The 27,485-nt window shown below is 41.5% G+C and overlaps 1 protein-coding gene across 2 annotated transcripts; it reads right to left on the bottom strand.

Annotated features, from left to right (window-relative positions):
• Positions 1–29: 29 nt before the first annotated feature.
• itgb4 (integrin, beta 4) lies at positions 30–27,485 on the bottom strand. 2 transcript variants are annotated; one of them, XM_080049152.1, is made up of 42 exons: positions 27,070–27,485; positions 24,634–24,716; positions 21,523–21,605; positions 20,875–20,976; positions 20,567–20,771; positions 20,385–20,481; positions 20,089–20,260; positions 18,846–19,109; positions 18,650–18,739; positions 18,378–18,500; positions 17,360–17,527; positions 17,176–17,252; positions 16,845–17,053; positions 15,705–15,817; positions 15,517–15,612; positions 15,263–15,395; positions 14,963–15,082; positions 14,280–14,398; positions 14,169–14,202; positions 13,871–14,065; positions 13,656–13,744; positions 13,507–13,565; positions 13,316–13,339; positions 13,062–13,210; positions 12,730–12,909; positions 10,543–10,691; positions 10,041–10,248; positions 9,618–9,932; positions 9,309–9,469; positions 9,018–9,198; positions 8,323–8,460; positions 8,054–8,236; positions 7,834–7,962; positions 5,298–5,465; positions 5,056–5,211; positions 4,547–4,681; positions 3,063–3,212; positions 2,784–2,972; positions 2,529–2,684; positions 2,045–2,209; positions 1,516–1,635; positions 30–1,419 (listed from the first exon to the last, which is right to left on the bottom strand). In XM_080049152.1, exons 2-42 carry the CDS (start codon positions 24,707–24,709, stop codon positions 1,184–1,186), a joined length of 5,916 nt encoding a protein of 1,971 aa, XP_079905278.1. In that variant the 5' UTR covers positions 24,710–24,716; positions 27,070–27,485; the 3' UTR covers positions 30–1,183. The 2 variants fall into 2 exon arrangements, with proteins under 2 accessions (XP_079905278.1, XP_079905279.1); XM_080049153.1 differs by lacking the exon at positions 4,547–4,681 and having other exon boundaries at positions 27,070–27,483.

The raw sequence follows: 27,485 nt of genomic DNA, 5'->3' as shown, positions 1-27,485 counted from the left end.
ATAAAGATACAGAACATTCTTCAATTGGATTTATTTAAAATCTTTATTAAGTGCAACAAAATTGAAATATCATAAAAAGAAGCGATGCAAAAAAATTAAGTAATACATGTTGATTAGAAGTGCATGAATGGTTAACTGAGTTTATCCACTTTTCCATATCTGTGTTTTGCTAACCTAATACATTTTGGCTGGTATGTACATACCAGTTAAAAATCTCTGTTCCAAAGGTTATCTGCTCAAAATGCAACGCCATGCAGAGAAGGGCAATCTAAGAAAAGTATTGCAGCAGTATATACACATACATCTTATGAAATACAAAAACACTTAACATCTTATCAAAGTTTTGATCATTTGTATTTAAAAATTATTCCCCTTGCTTGTCAGTAGGACATCTGTGTTTAATTGAGCAACACAAGCACCCAGAAGGTGTTTGTGGAAACATCTCTATATTTAATCTCAGCCTGCTTAAGTAAAAAAAATATTAAATATGTTTGGAAAAAACAATTGAATATAATACAAATCGATGAACAAAACTCCCAAAAACCCCACTTGGGTGAAAATGATGAATGTTATAAAACATCCACAGCAATTGCAAGCCAATCTTATCTGCAAACATCTCTCTTAAAAAGACTTAAAAGTTGATATTTGGTGTGTTTAACCTGAAATACTCAAAAACCAATTAAACACAGACAAACCATCTCTTACTGACAGTCGGAGGACAAGACAGGATGGAGACAAAGGTCACTTTGGATTACTGAACCGCAGTCAGATTACTGGCCTGTGCTGACCTCATTTAAAGCCCCAGTGTATGTGTGTGTGTTATCAGATCTGAAGTTACATGGGGAGCCCAGTCTAACACAAAACCATTTTCTAAGTGGAAAGAAACTGGAATGAAACAAATCAGATAGCAACATTGAATATGAACGTAAATGTTGAAATTAATCTCATTTATGGCCACAGTTTTTGTAACAAACACTCCCGCCCATCTATTAATAACACAACAAATCTTTTGGTGGCACAATCTCCCACACTAACACAAACACACACACACACACACACTAACACAAACACACAAAACACACACTGATCACATGTGAGTCCTCTTTTTAAAAGAGAATCTCATGCATGATTCCCCATCCTGTTGGACCTTTGGCTGTTATTTGGGGTGTAGTTCAGAAAGATCTTAACTTTCATAGAGCATCTTCTTAGTGACGGTGGTTCCGCCCACAACGCTCCTCTGAACCACTTCCTTGGTGATTTGCCGGCTCACCATGCCGCTGGTTACCATGCCGCTGGTTACCATGCCGCTGCTCATCATGCCGCTGGTCATCATGCCACTGCTTGTCATGCCGCTGCTTGTCATGCCGCTGCTTGTCATGCCACTGCTCTCCATGCGCTGTGAGCTCATCATCATCCCATCTGTTAGGAAAGAGCATTCAAGTTATCCATGTGTGCATGTATTGGCTCTGTGTGTGTTTTAGGAGAGCAGAGGTGAAAGAGAGCCTTAATGTGTACCTGAAAAGTAGGGATCAGTTTGCATGGTGTGGGAGACGTTGGTCAGTGTGCTCATATCAGCAGGCATATTGAAAACGTCCATCCTGCCCAATGATTGGCTGTTGTACTGAGACATGGAGCCTGCAGGGGGGAGGAGAGAAAGAATATAGATGTTAGTACACTGCTAAGAACCAGAATGTCAGAAAATATGAGAACGGGATAAGAAAACCAAATAATTTTGGATAATTTTGGATAATGCTGAGCTGTTAGGAGTATTTTAGGCCTTAAGGATGGTCTTGTCACGTTGGTCCAGAGCAGGAAATCTCAACAATTACTATTCTGATTACCAAAAATGTTTGTGGATATTCACAGTACGAAGAGGATAATTCCTAATCATTCTAGAGACAACATTTATAATTGAGTGAGGGCACCACTAAAAAAAAAAATCATGGTCCCCAGAAGATGGATCTTGAAGGCTTAACAGTGAAGCAGTGAGCGTTCGCCCCCAGTGTCATATTGTGTGGTGTAATGAACATTTGGACTGTCTTACCTCCATCCTGAGACTCGATGGTGATGATGCCCTCTCTCTCGGGGCCAAAGCCCTGCGTGGTGCGAGCCTGAACCTTAAACTTGTAGGGAACGTTCTCAGCCAGGTTTGGAACGGTCAGACTGGTCTCAGCACTGTTGCCGTTCACCTGGAAGGAACGCACATCTCCTGGAGGAAACAAGAAACACCGGTTAGAAAATAACACACTTTACTCACAACTAGCCAGCTATTTGGAAACCTGGAAAATGCACAAACTTTCTATGTAAATTTATTTTAAAATATTTAAATACATATTTTTCACATTTCTATGCCTTATTCTTGCGATCACAATATCTCGTGAACGCTTAGAGGGATTTTCCTCTGACATTACACAACTGCCCACTTTGATTCAAGGACAAATGAAAGAGATTTTGGAGGTCAAAAGTCATTTAAGGCAAATTCAATTTCAAAATGTATTGAAATTTTAATTGTTTCCTGAAGGCCTCACCTCCACCATGGAGCTGTTCGCAGGTGACTACATAGCCAAGGATGTCTCCATTGGGTTTACGAGGTTTGTCCCAGCTGAGCTGCAGCGAATCAGGGCTCAGGGCAGTGAAGACTAGGGGACCCGGGGCACTGGGAGTGCTCAGAGTAAAAGGTGAGCCTAAGGTGAAAGACAGATGACAGACATTTCAGTTCTCATAAATACATAAAAACACAGCCATTGAGTTTGTGATTTAATGCAAGAAGTTGTGATGAGTACCTGGCATGGGGCTGAGGGGACTCTTGGGGTCCACAGCAGACTCAATGGTAATGACTCCCTCTCTCTCTGGACCCCAGCCCTCCTGGCTCTGAGCCTTCACCTTAAACAGGTAGGATTGGTTGGGCAGCAAGTCCTCGATGATCACTGAGTTCTCTGCTGGGTTTGTCACATTAACACGCTTCTCCTCGCCTGCAGGAGAGGAACAAAGGTTGTTAAGCAGCTTTTTCCCAACGGGACAAAATAGTGTTTAGTATGGACAGACAGTCAGAAGTCCTTTACCTCCATTGAGCTGCTGGTAGATGACACAGTAGCCCATGATGTCTTTCTCACAGTGGGGCTCCTGCCAGCTGACTTTGAGGGCCGTGGGGCACAGAGCAGAAAACACCAGTCTGCTGGGGGTGTCGGGGACGCCCGGAGAAAGTCGTGCATCTGATGAGTGACGCAGAGAGACAAGAGTAAGAATACAGTTGGAGCTGATGCCTATAAATATGGGGCATATGTCTGTTTAGATGTGGTAAATGGACTTGTATAGCGCTATATCTCCGTTTATCACAGACTCAAAGCGCTTTACATTGTTTTTTGTACACATTCACCCAGTCACACACACATTCATACACCGATAGCAGCAGCTACCACGCAGGGTAGGCTAACTATCGGGAGCAATTCGGGGTTCAGTGTCTTGCCCAGGGACACTTCGACATGTGGCGGGGAGACGGGGGATCGAACCTCCGACCCTGCACACCAGAGGCAAACTCCCTACCCACTTCGCCACTGCCGCCCCTAGATGTAGACTAGAAAGGGTAAAAAATGCATGAAGGTAGAGATTGAAACTATTTTACAAATTGTGAATTTATTTGAAACACATCTGAATGTTGCTACCATTTTATCCATAATTTTTAGGAAAATCAACTTGTGGAGACATGAACTTTCTTCACATTAAACAGCAGTATTTCCTGATACTGATTATGAAACTCTTCTTGTCAGTGTGCTCAAGAATACTCTGAAATTGAAAAACTTTAAAGCTGCGTCGACTGAGTTTTTCAGCCACTCAGGGGCAGCAGAACAAGCTTTACACATCCAGCAGATGATGAGCAACATTACTATCCATCTGGAGTCGTGGTTCTGGTCACCTGATGATTGTACAGAAAGTACAATATTCACTGTCTTTTCGCTCTGTGTTTTCTCAATCAACTAATTGGAAAATATCTGGATCTTCAGCTGCTAAATGCTACTTTATGACCACCAGCTATAGTTGCTAACTTTGTCACCTCTTTGGTTCTGTGCAGAAGCATACAGTAGGAGATAATATGGGCAAGAAAATGGGATGAAAGACGCTTCAATGGTTTGTAGCTAAACTGCAGAGTTAACTAATCAATTCCTGTCTGTATGTCTTTAAAGCTTGTCTTTTGAGTAATCGTTTAGGGATTAGTACATCTCTTTTTTGGACAACAACCATGTGTGTAGACCTTTCTGGCTTTGAATTCGAACCCGCATTGCTTTTCATCAGCCTACTCCACGATTTATAATATTGTATACAGACATGAATAAAACAAATGGATATTTCAAAAGCAAAAAAAAAAAAAAACACATGGCATGGTCTGAAACATGGTTGCCAGTATTGTCAAATACGAGTGATTTGTGGTGGCTGAAACAGAAGAGACTGGATATGAGACAAACACAGGGGCAGGAATAAGATGACTGTATTACCCATCACACCCAGCAAACACACCCAGAGCCTTCATGCTTGAAAGCGGCTGACCTACCATGGAGCACCCTGTCCAGATCATACAGGGCATCATTGACGTCAGACGACGAGGTCCTGGCCCTGGAGCCCTGAGACAGGCTGTAGCTGAACTGGCTCTGAGAGTTGCTCTGTGTCCCAGTGTAGCCGAACCCACCTGATGGCGCGTTGAGCAGAAAGGGCAAATGAGGAGGGGGACCCAGGGGATGGAAAGATACACAGTGGAAGGGGGGAAGGAAGAGAATGAAGGGAAATAGAGGTGAAATAAAAAAAACAAAGTTGAATCAAAGGGCAGGGAGGGAGAAACAGCGATAGTCAGCATAGCTCTTGCAAAGTCAGTGTGGGTAAGCCTGCTGTGCAGCCAACAGCCCCCAAGCCGTCGGACCTCAAGCGCCTGCACAGTTTACCTGCCGAGGCTTCTCAAATACTGCACTCCAAAGTAAAATCTCTCTTCAAATAGAAAGACACAGCTAATTCCATTTACATTCGCTTAGGAATTCATTCTAATCCACGCTGAGGTCTAAAGCTTACCTAGATCAGGGAACTTGCTCAACACATCTCCCATGACAATAGAGTCCCGAATGTTTTCGTCTGTGTAACCCCTGTTCTCTGAGCGCTTCCTCATGATGACTTGTTTTGAGTGCATTCCTCCTCCTCCTCCGTATATTTCTTGTTTATAAGAGCTTCCTACAAGACGAAGAATGATAAAGTATTAAGACAAATACTATCTTGATATAAGGTCTTAAGTGTAGATGTCATTATGTCCGTCGTACCAGGGCTAGACATGTAGGTGGTGTGGTGAGTTTCTGTGTAGGAGCCGCCTCCCCCTGGGTAGTTTGTGCTCATAGTGGACATAGGAGAGGACGATGCTGACATATTGCGCGTCGCTGATCCACCCGGGAAAAGGAAGTTCTGGTCCCACTTCCCATTCATCATGTAATCTGTGAAGCACCACAAAGGAGTCAAATTTGTCAACAGAAAGAACAAATGAAACTGAGCAGTGAGCACTCAAGCCTTTCGGACACTGATTGGAACAATACAGCGCCACCAATGACGCCAAGCACCCAAAACCTGGGACCAGGCTCGGCCGATCTACTGAGGAAGCACCAGCACATTCTGACCTGTAGCTCCATTTATAGGGCAATGTATAGTTGACGAAAACAACAGTTTAGAACTGAGGATGTGCCCCACCTACAGGCAAGGAAAGTAACAGCGTCTACATTTTTTTGTTTTCAATTGTGTCCCCTGCAGGCAATGTTTGTTCGTTTTTTCTATGTTGTTGATGAGTACAATTCTGATACAGATATTTGAAACTTGACACCATAATGGTTCATTGATGTTCAGCAATTCAAATTTTGAATTTAAAAACATTCAAAGGCTATGTATCCTTTTACTGAGTATTACCACATTTAATGGCAGATCATCCAATATTTTTTTTAGACGTTTCAAATTTTATTTGGGCCAATAGCCAGGGAACTGAATTTTGAACCAATAATCTCTGACAATAGAAGTTTAGATATTTCACTGGATATGTTTGACCTGACAGGCCTGGATACAAATTGAGGCGATGACCAAAATCATCAGGATGTGTCCTCTGGCTCCCATGGATAACTGTACTTAATCTAATCCATTAAAAAAGCAAACATGTATCCCACATGCTGCTATTACTTTAGCATGATGTAAAACACTGTTCTATGCTGACTTTACAGCTACCCCTGTAGAGAATCTGCAGCCTGTTAAATGGGTATACGTGTGTTTTTACAAACCAGTTCCATAAGGTGCTTTGCATCTAAAAAGTTGATGATAAAAACAAACATGGCTGCAAGAAAAGCGTCATTATTGAAACGGCCCTGTAGACTGCTTAGACTGTATTTAATTAAGAAGCCATTATTTCTACACAGCCACATAGTTAGTAAGCCGTTACACACAGACACACACACACACACACACCGACAAGCCACCTCCAGTTCACTGCCCCCCCCTCCACCCCCCCCAGGAGAGAGGACACAGAGACAGGCACCTGGAAAAGCCTGCCCTATCAGCTGGAGGTGGGGCAGTTGATGCCGGCGCTCCTCTCTGGGCATGTGGCAGAGGGATGGATGGGATAGGTGCCGACTAGGGGCAAGGGGACACGGACTGAAGGCCCAAATGATTATTATGCTGATATTTCTGACAGGATCAAGTCACGGAGGAAGAGAGAAAACGTTGGTTGCCTTGCCGGGTACCTGCCTGGCTGTGCATTATAGCTGGCATGCTAGCTGCCTGTCTGTCTGTCTGTCTTTCTGTCTGTCTATTCTGTGGGTCTGATGGAGTGGTCTTCACCTGGCAGGTGTGTTTGAGCGTAGCTGGGGTGGGGGACTTCGTCTGAGCTGACCTCTGTGTCTGTGCTGAGCCGACTGGGGATGATCTCCGCTCGCTTTTCCCACGACACCTTACGGAGATCCAGGTTGGAACCCACCAACTTGACAAATTTCCAGCCTTGTATTCGGGGTCATAGGGGGAGACGCATGCAGCCGATGGATAGATTTGTAGCGAAGAAGTATCAATGGTGGGTTTTACTATACATAACTTTAGAAAAAGCTAAACACAGAATGAGATTACATTTAGATATAGATATATACATATATGTGCTTGTATATAAATTATGTCACAGAAGTCCAAATTGTCTTGGAGGAAAGAAGCAACATCAGTATTATCCTCCAGCGATAACTTACTAGGCGCATGGAAAGGGCTGCAGAAAGCAGGAGAGTGACAGCAGATTGAATGAGGGAAGGCCTCGTGGTCTGTGATCGTAAATCACTTCTATTGCAGATATGGGGTGATGCATTGGAAGTAGATTTTGTTGCTGCAAGGCTGGGGCGTTGCCTGCAGCAAAATTGCTAGCCAAATGGGAGTGATAAAAAAGGCAGCGGCACAACTCTTTCAGAAAAAAAAAATTATGGTATTAATGTCACAAGAAACACTGAAAAATGCGAAAGAGCCAGAAGAAAGGGAGAAGACGCCTTCTCATCCTGAATCCTCAAGAGGAGTTTCACAAGTGGTGTTCCAGGATCACAGATCCGACCAATATTTTACAGTGTTGTCCATTACCTCTCTTTCTAACAGGGCAATGACACCAAATCACATATCACATTGGCTACAAGAAGAAAGCAAGATGCCTGGATGCACTGAGAATGTAATACAGTATGTGGATCCATATTACAGTGACAGCTCACACTCTAGAAGTTTTGCAGTCACATGCAGCCAATAATGCAATAGAGTAGAGCATGAGCGCATTGAGTTTACAGTGTTTTAGCTCAGGGTACCCACCTTCACCAGAGACACTGGGTGTCTTGGAGCCACTGGGAGACTTCAACACCTCACTGCTGTACATCAGGTAGCTGTCATACTCATCTCCTGCCTCTGCATCCACAATAGGCACATCCGGGATGATGGGAACTATGGAAAAAAGGAGAAGGAAATGAAGCTCTCTTTGGGGAAATACACATCTACTGGTCGTGTTCTAGAGGTGTATTTACTCCAGACTCACTGGACAGAGGTCTGGTAGGCTGTGATGCCAGGTTGATGGAAGCATCTTTGAAGGGGCCCCAGCCGATGCTGTTCTTGGCGCGGACCTTGTACTGGTAGGTCTGAGCGCTCTTGAGGTTCTCGATCAACAGCATCCGCTTCTTGGGGCTGTCAATCTTTATTTTCTTAGCCGCTCCCACTGGCCCTGTAAGAAGAGTATAGGGGAATTAGAAACATTACATAATGCAGAATAATAAGCATTTCCACTTTAGGTGGGACTCAGTCTCTTACTCAGGTCATCATCGATGGGTGTGTAGATGACCTCATACGCCGTTATGTCTCCGTTGGTCTCTGCAGGCTCTGCCCAGCTGACCTGAGTGACAGTTGCACTGATGACGTTAAAGGCCAGACGTCCAGGTTCACCAGGCACTGGAGAAAAACAAGATTTAATCTTAGTCCTAGTTATAACACAAGTGTCAACTAAGTGATGATTCACACATCACAGGCTTCACTACAAAAAAAATCTTATTTGTAGCTTAGGTGTGAATTCATTTTGACATAGAGTAACTTCCACTTTACCACTTACTTTGAAACACATATTTCCACTTATGTAACAGAGCACATTGTAAAGTTTTGGCAGGCTTTCATTTTTGGAAGTGATGCTTCTGCTTTTGATGCTACAGTGACTGCTACAGTGTATACATTTTAAGCACTACAAATACTCCCTAGCAACTGATGTAGACAATACCGAAGTCTTTCCTAGTGTAGCTAAGATATTTCTTAAGCTTTAATAGTGCAACCTGCTCTCGTAAATAACTCATTTCAAACTAGCTCATTTGTTCAAATCTTAGACAGAACTTTACATACATACGTTGTTATAAACAAACATAAAATGCATTCATTTTCTCTAATTTTGTAATAACTGTTTTAATATCTGCTTGAATCTCCTGCCGAGCATAGAAGTTAACTAAATTCTCAGTTCTTACAATCCTCCATTGTTTTGCATTCAACCATTTCGGTATAATGGCCTTCTCCCATTGCGTTGTAGGCACACACTCGCATCTCATAGTCACAACAGGCGTACAGGTTGGTCAATTCAGCTTGAGGAGTTTTCACATCTAAGACCTGAGCATCCTTCTCTGGGTCACCGAAGATCCAATATTTGACCTAAAACACAACACAACAACAAAAGATACCGCATATGATAAAAACAGTTTCTGTTGTAAATAATGGAAATAAACTTAAGATTAAGCCCCGCAATTATGGATTTAATATACCTTGTAACCCATGGGTTTTCCAGGTGGTGGGTCCCAGTTCAGGCGGATGCTATTGGGTCCAGTTGCTTTGGCATTAGGGTTTGATAGTGTTAGAGGGTGAGAACCAGAGGTGTTTGTTTTGGGTATGTCGCTTTTCATCTGCAACTGATCAATTTCTGTGTCTATAGAAGTGGAGAAAGCAAGAAGATGAACATTCATCAGATACAGCACCTCTGTTTCAGAATGATCTGTTTGCGCACCGTATAAAAAAAAAAATAATAATAATTACAGTTTATTTTCCATCGAGTTGCGATAAATGACAGTACTTGCCTCTATCAGTGATATTGACAATGGTGGTCTTCCTCTCTCCAACAGAAGCATTACTACTTGGATCAAACAGCTCCACTTTGAAATTATCTGGCTTGATTGGGTCATTTTTCTTCGGGTCGATCACTATGTACTTCTCTGATTCTCCCGGAGCAAACTTTAGTGGGGCGGTCACTTCAAAGTTTTTGCTATTCTTGGTGCGCCAATTCACTGTGGCTGTGCTGTCCAGGTTGCGAGAGCGAACCACAGGGATCTTGAAGGTTGGGTCAGATGTGGTGAAGTTCTGGGTGGCCTTCTGGAACATTATCACACTGGGCTCTGCAGAAATTAAGATAATGGGAAGGAAGGGACAAAACCTCATCAATAAGTAATTTGGCTGGGGATAAGGGTAAACACATCGATGTAAAGCCTCTTGTGTTCTTTCACCTGGCTGGTCTGTGATGGTGACAGTGGTTCTCGGGTAGCGGCCCAGCCTGGCGCCTTGCCGTGGGTTACTGAGATCCATAACAAACTGCTTGACCTGTTTGTCATCCAGGAGGCTGTCTTTCTCCCCCAGCTCCAACAGACGAACAGGCACTGTTTTCTGGGTCTCACCAGGATTATAGCTGAGGTCACCTTCCACAGTCATATAGTCCTAAAATGGGATAGGTTAGTAATACAGCCTTGCTGCAGAAAAGTATTTCACCTATAAGTCATCAAAAACTGGCTAAAGCTTCTAAGTGCCTTTTCACTTGGGCTCAGGTTAGAAATAACAATGTCAACATCTATCTAAGCTTTACATAAGTATTGGACTTTTTACAGTGAACTTTGTTCATTTAGTAACAATTGAGAACATAATCCACATCAACTGTAGGTAACAACCCTAAAATGTTTTTTAGGCATAAGGATACCAAGCAAAGTGTAGGGCAGTACACATCCATCAGTTCACCTTCTTATCCTTGGCTGTGAGGTCCCGTGTGCGGTAGGAGACCTGTGCGCGTCCATCTCCTATGATCTCTCTGCTGATTGGGATGTTGGCCATACCGTCCTCTCTGCTGTATTTGTAAGCCGGCTGGAGGAAGGAGAAGATACTGGTGGCTGGGGGAAAGTAAGGGGAGAATACATTAGAGCAATCCATAGAGAAGATCTTTCCCATTACATATATTGTCCGCGTTTCCCAGATTCGTTAAGAGCCTCTTTGGAGCTAAGTACTTCTTTGGAGCGCTCTTAAGAACGCTGTGAAAGAAGAATGCGTTTCCCAGATTCGTTCTTAGCGAAAGAAGTTCTTTCACTAAGACAGAAGTGTAAGATGGAGCTGACCCACTTTTACAACCTTCTTAGCGACCAAATCGTCAGTGATCATGCGGCGTCAGGGAAATTTATTTCCTCCACTTTTCGAAATAATAAAACAATGCTCAATGCGGACCTGGCGCAATAAACATAGACTAATAGTAGAGAAAAAAATGTGTTTTAATGAATTAGACATTTACGTTTTCCACACACATGTGAGTTTATAGTACTACTACACATACAAAAAAAACATCAACAACCCTGTGGCATTTCACAGATATCAAGGAAACAGATTTAATTGAACTCAGCTGAACCTCATCCAGAGCTATAAAGGCGTTGCCAAAGTCCGCGCGTGTGAGAAACCATGGCTGCAATACAACACCTTCTCGCTGCGAACCAACAGCCTCGCCGTGCGCGAAGCCAGACGGTTTACATAAATGCATACGTGCGTCTGCACTTCTCCCCACTGGACGTGCTATCAGACCAGGCCGTCCAGGCAAAGTACCGGCTGCCCCGTGCGGAGATCCAACGGCTGATCACTCTGGTGTCGCCACACATCCAGAGCAACCCGCTGCAATTTTGCCTTCAGCTCGGATCAACCTCTTCTGAGGTCCAACAACCCCCAGCCCCTACCCCTTTACCACCAGTCACCAAGCAAGCACTGATCACTAAACCATAAACCCACAACCACCACATCACCCATATCAACTCTCAGGCCTGAAGGCTGAAATAAATAAACAGAACCAGCAGATGTAGGCTACATGTAACGTCCTGCACACTATGATTATTGCTGCAGTGTCCAGGTGCTTTACCTGAAAGTCTGGCACTGGAATGCTGTTGAAAGGGTGCACAATACGCACACGTCATTAACCTACGCTTAGATAAATTACAAATTGCCTGGGACTTTTTGTTGCTAGATTTGACACCCTCTTTTCAATGCAAAATGATCCACACAATACATGGTTGAAAAGAAACCAAAATAGTTTATTGAAACCATATGGGGGAGGGGTTACTCCGCGCTGTTTTTACTGGGCGTCTGCATCACCTGCAACGAAGGGAGATTGATTAGTGAAACCTTCGCACTCTTCCTTTTTGTTTGGTTCTGGAACTCCTGCCACTTCTTCCTCGCAGCACGCCAGTCACGCAGGCCACATTGGCTGGAGGGGGACATATTTTCGGCTATGGCCTGCCTAACACGGTTCTTCACCGTGATGTTCTTTTTGCCCCTTGTTCCCCCGAATAAAACTGCCCAGTGCTGCCAGACCTCGTCCACTAAGACGGCCATCTCCTCCGAGGTAAACGACGGTGCCCGCTTGTTTCTTTTGCTGTCGCTGTCTTCCATTCTCACATGTGTGTGCCTATATCCACGGGGTATATATGCGCTAGTGGGCTTGATTACTACTTGGATACACTTGTTGCCACACGCACACACCCACACAATACATGCGTAGCCTAATTGCACCTGTGTGGGGGAGACCACGGGGCGCTGTGTGTGACTTATGCGCTGATAAAGAGGTGGGTGATCAATTCGCCTGGCATCGATTTATTCAGTTTCAGCACCACCGCGGTGGACAGCTCCCACTAAGAACCTTCTTTCGCTTCATCTTACGCATTCTCCAAAGAAGGCACTTAAGATGGCATCTGGGAAACACCCGTATCTTAGTGCTCCTTCTTAGGCGAACCCTTCTTTCGACCCTTCTTTGGTCCCAAAGAACGATCGAATCTGGGAAACGCGGCCATTATTAGTTCAGGTCACAGGATCGTTGATGAGTTGTTATCCCATTTTACACATAAACCAAAAAATTTGATTTTCAGCTGCTAATCTTTGCAATCCAAATTTTCTTACCACTATCTTTGATGATGGTTATGTTCACCAAACGTTTTCCAATCTCAGCAATACCCAGTGGCACATCCACTGCTTCCACTTGCAGCTGTTTCTTGTCATCGTCTTCATCCTTGACGAAGAGCGGCACGTGAACGTCAAGTAACTCCACACCTTCTTGGAACTCGATGGCTCCCGCAGCCTCTGCAGAGGAACAGAGACAAGATTTATTGCAAGACTGATAAAGACATTTGCTGTTCAGTAAGAATCAGAAAGTGAGTAGCTTGACTTCTCTACATACTACAAACTTGAAGAGTGAGTGAGATTTCATTTCATCCACAATAGTAAACACAAACCTCTGTCTGTGGCCACAGTGTAGAAGCCAGGCACAACTTTGAGATCATTGAATTTTCCAGACTGGACATTTTTCTCGGTGAGTTTGACAATATCAGGGTAACTGCCGCGAGGAGCAGTCAAGACGGTGTCAACGATGGGGTAGTCCTGCCTGCAGAGAAAAGAAGGGGCAGAGACGTTAGACATGCATGTCCCCGGGGTTTTCAAAATAAATAATCCCTGGCGCTGTAATGTATTTCATCAAACTGAATGTTACCTTTTTCCAGCATTGCTCTGCATTCTGCAAGAAGCAACACAGGCATTAATGAGTGAGCGAAAACAGACATTTCATCTTGACTTTTGTTTTGATTACAAGAACATGAAATTAACCATATAGTAATGCAAAATAAGGTCTGTTAAGGAACATGCTGAATGTGATGATCACACATGAAGTTTGATGCATCTTACCTTAATGTGGGCTCCTGCACCTTCTGTGCGCCAGGAATCTGCCTGTACACCTCACTTAGCTGGACGAAAAAAAAAATACATTATTCAGCAATTCATTTGTCCTTCATACACTCATACATGTGTCTACCAACAAACATTAACTCGCTCACGTTACTGGTGATTTTCTTGCTGAGCTGTTCTTTGGTATCACCGCGGACCATGTTCTCAGGATACAACCTGAGGGAAATGGGGTATTCGACTACAAGAAGAATAAGGAACGATGAAAAGAAAGCATAGGTTAGAGTTCCAACAATCAACATATACCTTGCCCCTAACTTCTTAAGCTTGACAGGCAGTAATATCCAATAGATATTTGACCACTCACTTGTCTCTTTAGGGTTGGGCTTTATCAGAGCTTGGGGGTGACTGGGTCCTCGATGTACGTTATCCGTAACCTTCCAGCGGACCACATCGGTTCCTTTGGGTGGGCCGGTCCTCACCATCGGTGTATCCAGATGGTCTGAGTTTAGCAGAGAATGGCGGAGCAAATACTCGTTTTCCCGGAAGCCAACCATGCGACCTAAAGAGAATGCCACATAAGATGACTCATATTTAACATGGTCCCAGGTGGGAGGATAAAATCCTGAAAGCAAAACTGTCACATGTCATGCAAAGTGTCTTACCTTTCCTACAGCATGGCAGCATGCCAAGACATCGCTGTGACAAGAGAAGATACAAGGCATTATTTATACAATGTATAGGTGTAAATGTGTGGAAATCTGAAGTTTTTGTACCTGGAAGCATGTTTTGCAGCAGGCACAGTATTTCCAGCAGCAGAGCAGCAGAAGAGCCAACAGTAACAAGAGGAACAAGAGAAGTGGGAGCAACCACAGGAGGCTACCAGCGGGACAATCTGAGGGATAGTAAAAAATAAATAAGTGGTTTAAGTTAGAAACACAGTGATCGTTGCTGCCAGAGATTTCACTGGAGTAAAGAAAAAAGGTCAAATGACTCTTGTTCTAAAGTCAATGTGCTGGTTTCCAATTAGGTGCTTTCAGACCAATTAGACAATTACTGCAAACCTCAATGGTCCCCAGAAGCTACAGAGCGTCAATCTTGTATATCTATCGTCAAAATTGCTCACGATCTGCTTCCTGTTTGTACTATGTGGTGGACAGGTAGGTGGATTGTGAGGAGATGTTCACTTATTTTTAGGTGTATGACCTTTAAGCTTTGCCAACTTTAAACCAATGACAAGAGCACAGACAAATCAGAGAGAAATCTCTAATTTGAAAAAAGCAAAAGTATTTATAAAAAAGGGTGTGTTTACATAGGACCTCTTTACTCATTGTAATAGGCTTGAGAAAACTTTTTTTCCACATAAAATATCTTAAACTGCACAAGATTTCAACAGGAAAGGGTTCTAATAAATGATACGTCCATTTAAAAAATTATACATCTTCAACCTGCAGCTCACCTTTCTTTTTGAGCGCCTGAACCTCCATTTTTTTAGATGTTTTGGGGTCTTCAACAGTGTAGTAGTAGGTACAGTCGTCATCCTCATCACGGAATCTGCATGACTCAAGCACCTTCTTCGCTGAATAAACATAAACAAACAATATGAATTATTATTTGAGTAAATGTTAGTGTTACTGTTTTTAGACATTTCCGTTACAGTGCCAAATGTCATCATCATCATCATAATGACCCAAAAGAGGTGAAATATTTGTGCAGCTAATAAATAATTATTAAATGAAAAACATATGTATGTCCTTACCATCTTTTAGTTCATCCACCATTTCAATTTTGATGTTGCACTTATCACAAGCCTTTTCGTCTTTCCACTCTCCCGTCTTCCACGCCTTACACTGGACACAAGTCCTCAAACCTTCACACGCTCCAAACTGGGCCTGGACAGGAGACAAACACATAAAAAATGTCTAGCTCAACTGCACAGAAACACTAGAAACACTTACACTGACATATTTCCAAACATATTTTTTAATTATATAACATATTACATCCACATACCCCGAAATTTGGCTCACAGGTTTCAGTCAATGGAAAACCAGATTCCTCACACTTACAGCGGCCGCATACACATGTGCCTCTTCCACCGCAGATAACCTGGTAAAGATAAAGTCAGTGTCAAGCACCCACTCACCAGTGAGGTCACATGAAAAACCAATCTACAAACAAAAATGTACGTCTCGACTCACTCCCTTGTTGTCCAAACAAGGTGCGTCGCCTTGGTCGCCTTCGTCACATTCGCAGGCTTTGCCTCCCCAATTCACATCACACGAACACTGACCCATATTGCAAGAGCCATGGGCTGAGGAGAGGAGAAAGAGGAAGATATGGGTGTTTTATCCCTGTGGTAGGTGGTGTGTGTGTGCAAAGGGAAATGGTTGTCATAAGGCTCTCAAAGACAAAATTATGAATAGTATATAAATACTTTACAGGTATTACTACTCCAAAATATCAAGTTTCTATCAATTAAACTCGGGGGCGCCCTTAGCTCAGTTGGTAGGGCTTCCCCCCCATGGGCCTCGGCCAGCAGGGGACCCGGGTTCGATTCCAGCCCGCGGCCGTTCTCTGCATGTCACTCCCCTCTCTGCCCCATTTCAACTCTGTCCCTACACTATCAATAAAGCATAAAAATGCCGAAAAAATATCTTAAAAAAAATTAAACTCAATGTAATTGTAATGGGTATTGCATTTCTGATTGGTTGAAGTAATTGTTAAAGGGACACTGTGTACTATTTTAAGTAATTATTAGCTAAAATCAATATCGTCATTCATAAATATGTCCTCTTTGGTATAAAATCACCTCTGCCAATCATCTGAATTATCCTCCTGAGCGGAGAATTACAAATATTAATATACATTTTGTACATTGAGCAGGCAAGTCTTATGGAGGCATCCATGTTTTTGGAATGTCATCAGGTGCATTGTTTAAAATTTTGAATTGTTCTTGTCCTTGAAGGCCACTGTAGCTTCTGTTATTATTCAAAAGGGGTGGGGTTACCCAGGGAGCGTTGCATTCTAGAACTTTGTAGAACTTTCTTGATGATGTCATATTACACACTGCACCTTTAATGATATAACTACAATTGCATATAGCATGATAGCCAGTTACATCAAATATCATTTGCTAGCTTGATAAATGCAGGAGTATGTGGGTACACATACACATTTGTAATCATATAGTTTAAGTCAAAAGCACACTTCTGAAACCAATCAGAATGCCCTTAAAGTTATGCAAAGAGACAGCTTGTAAAGGAACAGAATGTATATGATGGTGGGCAGTAATAGTAACATTAGACACACAGCAATTCAACAACCACAAACTGCCGTACCGTTGCAGAGAAAGCCTCCAGCTCTTTGACACTGGGTCTTATCGTACTGACAGTATCTTCCTTCAAACTGCTGCGGCTTGTAACACACACAGGTTCCACACTCCGTGCATTCTCCCCGGCCTGAACAAGGTTCTTCCATGTTTGGACCTATACACTGGCTGTCGTCCTTCATTGAACTAGCTGCTGAGCAGTTACAAAATGTACTTAGCCTGAAGGAGACATGTGGACAAAACAAAGAGAACAAAGAGACTTTATTGAGCCCACAGGAAGACAAAGTGCCATTTCCCAGGTAGAAATATGGTGATTCTTATTAAGAATGAAGAATTCTCACCAGCCATCATGACACCGACATTTTCCGCACACCAGGTCTCCTTGGCCGTGGCATTTGAGTGCATTCTTGATTGGGGACTAGAGGACAGATAAATAGACGCTTGGATGAATTTACCATAAAACAATTTCATAATGTGACTTTATCTTGACTTTTGGTGCCCTTCAGTGAGAATCCGCGCGTATACCTCCTCACAGTCGCAGATGGGACACAGAATTGAAGCGTCAACGTTGAGGGCAGCGCTAAACGTTGTAGGTTTGACTCTCATTGTACCCTCAGTATCCTCTCCAGTTACCTCACAGACAGGCTTCCCATCGATCATTCGCTCGGCTTTGAGCTTCATCCGGAAATCGCCCTGCGCACACACACACACACACACACACACACATAGTCAGAGCTGGTGTGTGAACGCTAAGCATTTAGCTGTCTGAATCTTAGCATTGATAAGGTTGACAACTAAACAGCCAAAGACCTGACATAATAACTGATTTAGTTGGTGATGAGTTTGATTGACCATTCATCTGTGTATAAAAATGTTCAGTTGATGGGAATAATGAACAGTCTTTCTGGCAATAAGTTAGGTAATGGACTGAATCTGTTATTTTTGGCAACAAAATGACATTTGATAAAACATAATTTACTAAAGCCTGATTTCTACAGACTTCCCCCAATTTGACAATATTTGAAGTTCCAAGTTTACATATTCAGTACAGTAAAAGGTTTAGTGAAAATCGAATATATCTGGTAATAACTCTATGATTTTTTTCGTTTTTGGTAGGTCATTCTTCTAAATGTGCGAATTTGTGGATATGGACAATATCATGTCATGAGACATTCTTTATAGGTCCATGTCTAAAACTGATTGAATAGGAAGATCAACAGGGGAAATGGAAACTGTGTTGTGGTTTTGACTTTTCCTTTTTGTATTATTATTATTTGTTTATTTGCTTCCCTTTTACCCATTTGATTGGATAATTGTCAGAAATAGGGAGTTAATGGTGTAGTATATTTGTAATTCTAATTCTTAAAGTCCCATTGTTACCAATATAAATAAAATGTAAAAGGCAAGAAGTGATACCTTGGTTGTAAGCACAAAATGTAAATCTAGGTAAAGATGTTTGCTTATAAAAACAATGTTGGTTTTGCATTTATGGTTGTATGTTTGTATGTTTAATGTGTTTTTGTCATCTGGTTTTCAGTCTTACTTTTTTTCCAGGAATGAATTTAAATTGCCCATATTGTTCAACCTGTCCACTCTTGGTTAAGAACTTAGTCTGGAAAGCCTTGGGTCTGCTCTCTGCACGGATGCTCATCTTAGAACGGATATTCTGGAAGGACATATGATAACATCAGTTACCAGAAGTTACCAGACATAGCCATTTGGCTCAATTGTCTACCAGGTGCAAGCTACTGCAAAAAGCCACACACACAAAAGGAAAAAGAAAAATTTAAATGATTAGAACAAGTGATTTTTTACCTGGAAAGCACTGTCCATGACATCCAGGATATTAGAGGAGTCTTCTTGCAACTCACCAACCTCAGCAATGGGGAAATACTCTTTGAGTTTCTACATAGACAATCACACACACAATACAAACAAATAAATTAATTACATAAATGAATGTTTCAGGAGCATTATTTCAAGGAAAGCTGAATAACTAAAGCCCAGTAACCTGATAGAACGAGAGGGAGTGGTTGGTGACAGCAAAGATGGGAATGATGTTGTGTTTGGCCAGCACTCGGACCAGTGTTGGGATTGAAGGGTAGTCCTGTTTTATATCCTCTGTGTATTCGGATTTACTGTTCAAGTGGCATTTCTCATCATTCCGTGGCAGGATGCCCGACAGCACATTAGTACCGTCAGCCTCGTAGTGGAAGGATGACTCAGTGGAGAAAACCAGCAGATGTGTGCTGTGTTCGCGCCAGCCAATCTCCTCCTAGTATAAGAACATCAATAAAATGGGAGCCGAAGCCACATTAGTCAGTAGAATATATATATATAATCTTTTTTTAAACATGCAACTTATGCTGACCAGACTTTATTATTATTGGCATGTTCAATTTTCCTTGATTCCCAAGGTTCTTAAAACTACAATAACAAATTGTTTGGCCACTTGGGGGAAGCGGAGACAAGCTGTGAACATAGATGTATAATTACCTTTCACTTGATATGGGGGAACACTTTTCCTCATATCGTACGCTCTAACCATTACACCACGAGCGACCCCCAAATTTGGTTAATTATTTTCAATATTTTCGGTGACATGCTTAAGCGATATCATTTTGTGAATACATGGGTTACATCATTCTTCATTCAACCAGCAATCATTTATACAGTGTGCACGGTTAATAAGTGTCTCAGTCACTCCGCTCTGCAGTACTCTGCCGCTTTTCTTGTATCCCACAACCCTTTATCCAATCAGAAGAGAGAACGCTACAAAGAGGCGGGTTTCTCTGCAGGTGAATGCACAGAGAGCGACAGAGGGCTGAATGTTTACCCAGCTACAACGGTGGAGCAAGTAAAAATCATTCCCAATGTTTGTTTTTACAGTTTTTATCATGTTTTATCGAACTAACGGATCTGAGGTAACGCTAGATAACTCGCTGCTCGAAGACTGCTGTGCGTTCATTTGGTGAGGTAGGGATGAAGGAGGGAACTGCTAACTGCAATCACTGACAGGAAGTTAGACAAAATTATCCAACCGCTTACTTCTGCTTTAAACTGTTGCACGAGTACATCAGTGTCAAAAAGTCAGTAAACTTACTCACGGTGTAAGCTATGGAACAATAAAAGTATGGATGACATTTATGGACATGGGATTTACACTACCTTCATTAGCCTTGTTTTACTTAAGTGAGGCAGAGCAACATCTGTTTTGTGTATACAAAATTATTCTTTTGACTATTCTTACTAACCGTACAAACTGCAGCCTGCAATATTGCATCAAATCCTCCTTCAGGAGCGTCCAGGTTGCCAGAAATTCTCTCTCCCTGGAGCAGTGTGTTGAAGGAATCCAAATCATTGGTCAGCTTGATGGCGTTTTTGAAAGAGAACGGAGAGTCACTGTTTCCCCATGGGTCAGCGAGTCTGACCACGTGGGTGAGGATGGACAGAGGAGAAAAGAAAAAACAAAGGCAATGTAGTTAATGTAGATTACACTATATCTGTGCTTAAGTTTCTTTATTTGGACATGTTGCATTTTCTCTCTCACTTTAAGGGTCTCATGTCAGTCTGTGGCTCGATCACTTTGTCCACAAACTTCCCAAATCCAATGGTGTGGTCGTCTGACAGACTCGACACCAATGAAGCTACAGGAAATAAATTCACCATCTGTGTTACAACTTATTCGACAGTCATCAGTTAGCGACACATTTTCAATACAAAGACGCTCACCCAGCTTTTGGCCCATATTCTTCAAGTTCGTCAAATCATCAGCCATTGAGTAGGAGAAGTCCATAAGAATATAAAGGTCCAGTGGGCCTCTCAATGGAGAAAACACCTCCACAGCCACCTCTTTCTCCTCTCCTGGCAGAAAGGTCATGCTCATCTGCTGTGGAGACACCTGAGACTTTGCAAGTGTTTGGTCGATTTGTTCCTTCTGAGCAGGAAAAATAGAGGGGAAGTTAAGATTTCATACTAATTGATATGAAACAACAACATTATCTGTCGATTGGAGGAGTAATTAGGTTATGAAGACTTACAGCTTTTATGTTCATACTGCTTTCAACTTCGATTACTTTTGCAGTGGGGCAGCCAAGGGAAATTAGGTTCTTGCGCATTTCACAGCGAGGGCCACTGTAATTCTAAGTGAACAGGAAGTTTGATTATTGATTTCTGCTTTCTTGAAATGAACTTGCAGTCTTCATATTAAAAAAAAATCCTATTTATTACATTCAAATTATAAATTGAGTCTGAAGATTGAATCTACTTCTTGAAGCAAACTTCATCCACTGATAAAAACAAGGAGATGTGGTCGAAAATCTTAAGCATGTGGGTCAAGCTTGACATAAAAATGCGTACTATGTTAGCAATGAACACAGCCTTTTCCATGACAACTGAGTAAATTCCATCCTCTTAATAAGAACATGACATGGCTGAACAGCTACTAAATTGACCTCAAATTAAGTTTTTTTTTTAAGATATAAAATGGAGTTTGTCTAAATAATAATTTATAAACCAATTTATTATGAATTATGACATATTTTATAAATGTTTTAATATAATTCCATTCTTCACTTCAGGCTAAAATAGCAGCTTTTCTGCCTGAAGAATGCAACCGCCCTGATGATTAATATCAGGATGACTGTTGTTGATCCAGTTCTTTATACTAGTGCAGTTTTCTCTCTCACCTCATCGGAGCAGTAGGCACAGTCGGACCCAGCCTGTAGACATTTTGAGCAGCTCTTGGCCCGGGCAGCAATGCAGTAGTTCTCTGAGTTGGAATGGCAGGAAAAGTCAAAGTCACAGAGAGACAGAGAAACATAGCTAGAATATCTGCGGTAACACTAAACAGACTTAGACACAGCATCTTATTTTCTCCTGATAGTGATCCAAATGAAACCAATGCTGAAACCAAAAGCTCCCTAACTGTGATAGAGTAGCAAACAAAAGGGTAGTTGCAATAACAATATAAAAAGACCATGATATTTGTGACAAACATTTTTACAAATACAAAAAAATTCAAATATTATACAGTATAGGGGAGAACGGTAGCCTGGCTCCGCCCGCCTGACTACTTCCGGCCAAATTTCATTTTCCCTTCAGTAGTCTTCTGTACAAATGAAATGAAGTACGATGGTCTGTTTGGACCAGGCTAGGAGAACGGGGTAATCTGAGCCACTTTTTACATTTGCTCCCCTCTAAGGGGGCTAAAATGATTTATCACTCAAATTTACACATTTCCCATTAATTCAGGATTTTTCTTAGAAATGGGCATTAGCAGATTTTTTTCAAGACAAAGGGCAGTGAAAATATGATTGTTTTAAAAAAAGTTGTCATGTGGCTCACTTTACCCCAGCTGTGGGGTAAACTGAGACAGACCAGAAAAATCAAGGGGGTAAACTGATCCACTTACTTTTTCCACTCTGAAACTATACCATAACAACACATATTGTAACAGTTAGAATCCTGAAGCTAGCCAAACATTCCAGAACTAATGTTGGACTCGTAAAAGAATGATGGGGTTTGGTCAATTAAGCAAAGCAAATTTTCTAAACAATTGAAAGTAACTCTGAACAAAATCAAATACAACATATTATAATTCAAAAGGTTTTAATAAGATTCAAATGAAAGATAGAACCAGTTAGATTAGAACACAGTCTGGGGGTCAGAACACAGGACCCTTAGAGCCAGCTTGTGTCTGGGCGTCAAAGCATAGGAAAATCAGAACCAGCGAGAACAGCCTGGGACTCAGAACACAGGAGAAGACCCAACTGGATTATAACATCAGCCTGTCACACTCTACAACTAGGCCTACTCTACATTCCAGCCCTGAAGGTTACAGGAAAAGATGAGAAGGTGCTCTTTCCGTGTGGTTGCCCCAGGTCGTCTTCCTGGTGTATTTCCTTGGCATGATGGCTTTTCTACAATGTGTATGATATTAAAATATGTTTAAGAGTAAACTTAACTTGTTCCTCATGGTGGGGGAAAGTGAGAAAGTGTCTCACTTTCCCCCACAGCATTTGGCTCACTTTCCCCCACCACCACAATTTGAGAAAAAACTACCTCTCTTAGCATTTCAGACTAATCTTTAGCTAATATCATCACATGGTTTTTATATGTTGATAGTTCATCAACACGTATGATAGAAGTTTTTCTACGTGAATCCATTTGCTTTGGCACAACAGTTGATTAAGTTAACAGCAAGAAAATGTACTTTTACATGCAAAATACCTATTTTGGTGAAAAAAACATGCTTACCACAGCACCATGAGGTCCTCTCTTTCAGGGCCATGGGGAAATGAGAGGGGCTTGAAAACATATATCTCACATGACCAAAAATGTTTTCCGTTGCCTAGATACAGGGGGGGTGGCTCACATTACCCGATGCCTCAGATTCCCCCGTTCTCCCATATATTGTGGGCATCAGTTATATTTCTATGTATGCCACGCATACATCAGTCTTAAATAGTGGTCATAGTGGCTTCATTAAGTTTAGGGCTGCTATTATCTTTTATTTTTACAATTAACGAATATGCCATTTATACAGGGCTGTACGCTTATTTTTTTAGGTGGTAGCACTGGTGCTAGCAAGCCAAAAAAATCAGTAGCACAAAAATAAATTTGGTAGCACAGAAAGTATGTTCGAAAACTTGCATAACCTTAACCCTTGCATTTCGCTCTAATTACCTTTGAGGCTGTCATCTTGGTCTAATTTGAGATTCACAATTAATATTATATCCTAGTGTGTGCAGTAATAATTGTAGACAAATTAATAGGGGTGCACTGATTGCAATTTAGACAAAAGAATCTAACCTGCCAATTGCAATTTTTTGCTGATTCAGAATTATTTCTCCCCATAAGAATATAAAAATAATATCTGTATCTATATATTTTTTTGTATATATAATTATTATATTAATAATAATAACAAAAATAGTAAATGTCCTTCTGTTAATTAAAACCAAACTTTAAAACATTAAACATAGCTTGTTAAATGAATAAGTATACATATTGGTAAAATTTAGGATAAATTAAATTGGTTGTTGTGAATGTGCTGAGAGTAGTTCTTCAGTGGCTTATTTCAAACTCTCTGCAGCTGAATGAGTTGCCTTTGTAGCTAGAGCACTGCAAGCTGAAGCGCTAACTTCCTGTTTTACCGGCTTCAGAATAAAAGTCAACTCATGTTTGGCTAGTAACAGGCTTTTAATGTGAAGGCGCACAGGAAATGTTCTGCTTGCACACGCGCTAACTTAACTGCGGTAATTTAAAGAGCCGTCTCCTTCCGGTTATATCGCCGCACAAGCACAGATCCAGAGCGCACATCTTTCACCAGCCAAAGACTACATTTACCCGCATTTGGAGATAGTTATTGAAGAGCCCTCGAAGCAGTGTTGTGCATCTGCTCATTAGCACTAGTGCGAGTGGACTTGTATTCATCATCGCACGTGATCAATTCCAGTAGCAAATGCGATCAGAACTGTCACACTGTACAGCCCTGCATTTATATATTTTTTATTTATTAATCAAAATCATATAATGACAGGAGTGAAAACATTTATTCACATTCTCCCCAAGATTGAAAGGCACATCTTTAAAACTGAGAAAACCCCAAATACATTCCTGTTTTATCTAATAACTCAAACTATCCTCTTAACAACAGCAGTCTTGCTAAACTCAAAAAATAAGGCAAGCAATTGATATCCAACTACTATATTTTGGCTACAACTTCAGTACAAAGTAACACATCAAAGTATTAGTTGTGAAATTGAATGATTAGTTGTGACTCTGAGCCTCCTCACCATCGGCATAACAGCAGGACAACAGGAGGGCTAGAAGCCCAATCCCCACTGACAGATGTAACATCCATCTCCCCATCGCCCTCCTGTAACAAAACACAAACAAATATATTCACATATGCACAAATAGATACACTAGCAAAAATTCACTGATGATAGTAGAAAGATGCAGGGAGAAAATGTTTAGCCCCTAGTCATATCTCTGTAGAATAAGGTGTTACTTTCATCTGTACTTTCCCTCGATCAAACCCCCAGAGAAAGTGAACAGGCCCCGGCACTCCCCTTACCGTCACTCTAGTAACTAGTTTTTAAGAATAGCTGCTACTTGAGTTCAAACAGAGAGACACTCTTCAACACACTTCACACACTTCAAAACACGAGACACTCTGTAATGATTTACAAAAATCATATTATAAGTAGACTTTTTAAACGTATTTCCTTTCCTCAGAAAATAACCAAATTCCATACACGTAACAAAATAAATACTGTCTTAATACCTGAATGTAGGCATGCATAGATAGTTACCTACAAAACAGACAATTTCAACGGGTCTGTTAAGCCAAATGTAATATCTTTTCTCACTCACCTCTAGTGGTATCTACTAGCCACACAGAAAGTGTTTTTGTGCACAGATTTTAAGATATATGTCTCTGAGATGGCTGCCTACATCCCAAATACAGTGGAGGTAAATGGAAATGTAGCTGTCACCAATAATGTTGCTTTTCAAGCATTTTGACCACACATAAAATTGCATTATCATTCATTTAATTTAGGGGGAGGCACAAAATATATGACAAATATCTCAAAACCTGTTAAAAAAACAATAATGACCAGATACCTCATATTTTTGTAATTTGGACACAATAGTCCTTTAAAGGTTGCTCTAGTTTAATGTGCTCTTTATACCTAGATATAGGAGTCTAAGACCTCCATACAGTTTTAGTTATGTATGCTATTCTTATTCAACTCATTTCAAACAGAGGCATATCATAAGGAGCCTGTAGAAAAATGTGAAATGTGACAAAATAACTACGATAGGAAGGGATTAATACAGGGTGTGCCCTGGAAATATTCCTGGTAGCATGCTGTATCAAAACGATCTCCTTTTAAGACAGGAGGTTGAGAGTGAACAAAGGGCACTATGTGGCATATCTTAGTATTGTCTTAGTAGGACGATGGCTTAATACTGTACGTGTCACCACAGCGCACACGCACTAAACAAATTATGATTTGTGCTCTGAAGGTTTATTTATTTATTTATTATTATTCTTTCGGACAATTCCACACAATACACAATTATCTCTTTCACATCATACATCTTAATTTGTGTTGTCCGAAGGGTGACGGAAGAAGCCTAAGGCTTATCGAGTCCCGCCCCCAACTCCAAGAAAGAATTTCTCCTTCGGGCGAGAGAATGACCCGTCCAAGTTGAAAAAACTGCTGTCTGAAAACACATGGGAAAAGCACCTTAGCGCCTCCCTGTGAATTCAAGCTGACTGCAGGTGTGTGGGTGTATGCGTGTGTAAGTTCATGGCATAACGCTGTCACATAAATCACTGGCCGAAACGGGTCAGGGAAAATACTGAACAGACCAGCTAGTATCCTCCAAATTTGACCATCAGTTGCAGGCGGTTATGACACTGACAATGAAGTCAAGACAAATTACAGCTTCCAAGAGACAGAACATATAACTACATCACCAGGCTAATTTTTCTTTGGTTTGAAAGACTGTGGCACTAAACAGAAGGGATATTTATCTTGAGTTCAAAACCATAGCTGTTGTCTTGACAGGCAAAAAGGTGCCTGCCAGGTGAACATACCACTGCTGACCCCTGTCATGACATAATCAGAAAGGGGTCGGGGGTATTCAGTAACAGGTTTAGGAGTCCTGCACACAGTACTGCCTTTGACAGTAATCTAAATCACAGCTACAAACACCTGGAAAATCCCACCCTTTGAAGCTATCACTGCATTCCACCTTGAAATCTGAACAATACAAAGCAGATAACATACTTGGTCTGTGGGCTTAATAAGGTTTAAATCAGTAGAAGGCAGAAAACGTGCTCATACGTGAAAATCCGTTCTACTGTTTGTTCTGATCCAGTTTCTTTGACCTATGTTGTATTGTAGTCTGTGCTTTGATGTGGGCAGTCATTCAGAAACAAAGATTTGAAAGAAAAAAAAGAATGGAAATCAATCCAAATTATGTGCAGAACTCAGTATTGTATGCAATTCTAACACTACATGGTGAGAAAGGGTGTTACGCACACTTTACAGCCAATCACCTAGATCGAAGTCATACAATATGAACCAGCAGAATTATCAGCAGATTTTTTAAGACTGAGAAGAACACATTTAGGGTGAAGGGCATTGAAAACAATGGAGACATTTGAAAGTTTATGACTGGGTGCATACAAAGAGATTACTGATCAAACAAACCTCTTACTGCACCCTCGCCAAGTCCAAAAGTCCAACAATAAATGAAAAAAAAACTCGAATTCCTTTGCTTTGTTTGTCCCAAGAGTTTGGAGAAAGTTGTATCCACCTTTAAAAAGAAAATAACACTTCTTCAAGTTCTTGTGTCCAAAGTTCCAAATTGAATAGATGGGTCGACTTCTTCTCTGTCTTCTGTTTTGTTCCTTCCTGTACAGTCCGGGGTGGTCAAATATTTACTTATATGCCCTCAATCTTAGCTGAGTCGAGTGTGTGTGTGTGTGTGTGTGTGAGTGTCTCCACATGCGTGAAAGAGTTTTTAAGTGTGCACGGGAGGGAGATACGAGAGACCATCAGACTCACAGCAACTGAGAGAATATTACTGAGTGCACTGTGACTTGATCCGTCTTTTAGCTTCTGCG

Source organism: Ammodytes marinus, assembly GCF_949987685.1.
Source record: "Ammodytes marinus genome assembly, chromosome: 20".
In the NCBI taxonomy this organism is placed as follows: domain Eukaryota; kingdom Metazoa; phylum Chordata; class Actinopteri; order Uranoscopiformes; family Ammodytidae; genus Ammodytes; species Ammodytes marinus.
This window is presented reverse-complemented; position numbering and strand designations above follow the sequence as displayed.

Coding starts and splice junctions, on each gene's coding strand:
- itgb4 (XM_080049152.1), bottom strand. CDS start 24,709: ATGGGGAGATGGATGTTACATCTGTCAGTGGGGATTGGGCTTCTAGCC. Junction 19,110..20,088: donor TGCAGGCTGCAGTTTGTACG/GTTAGTAAGAAT, acceptor TTCTTATACTAG/GAGGAGATTGGCTGGCGCGA. Junction 13,340..13,506: donor GTGCAGGAGCCCACATTAAG/GTAAGATGCATC, acceptor TGCTTCTTGCAG/AATGCAGAGCAATGCTGGAA.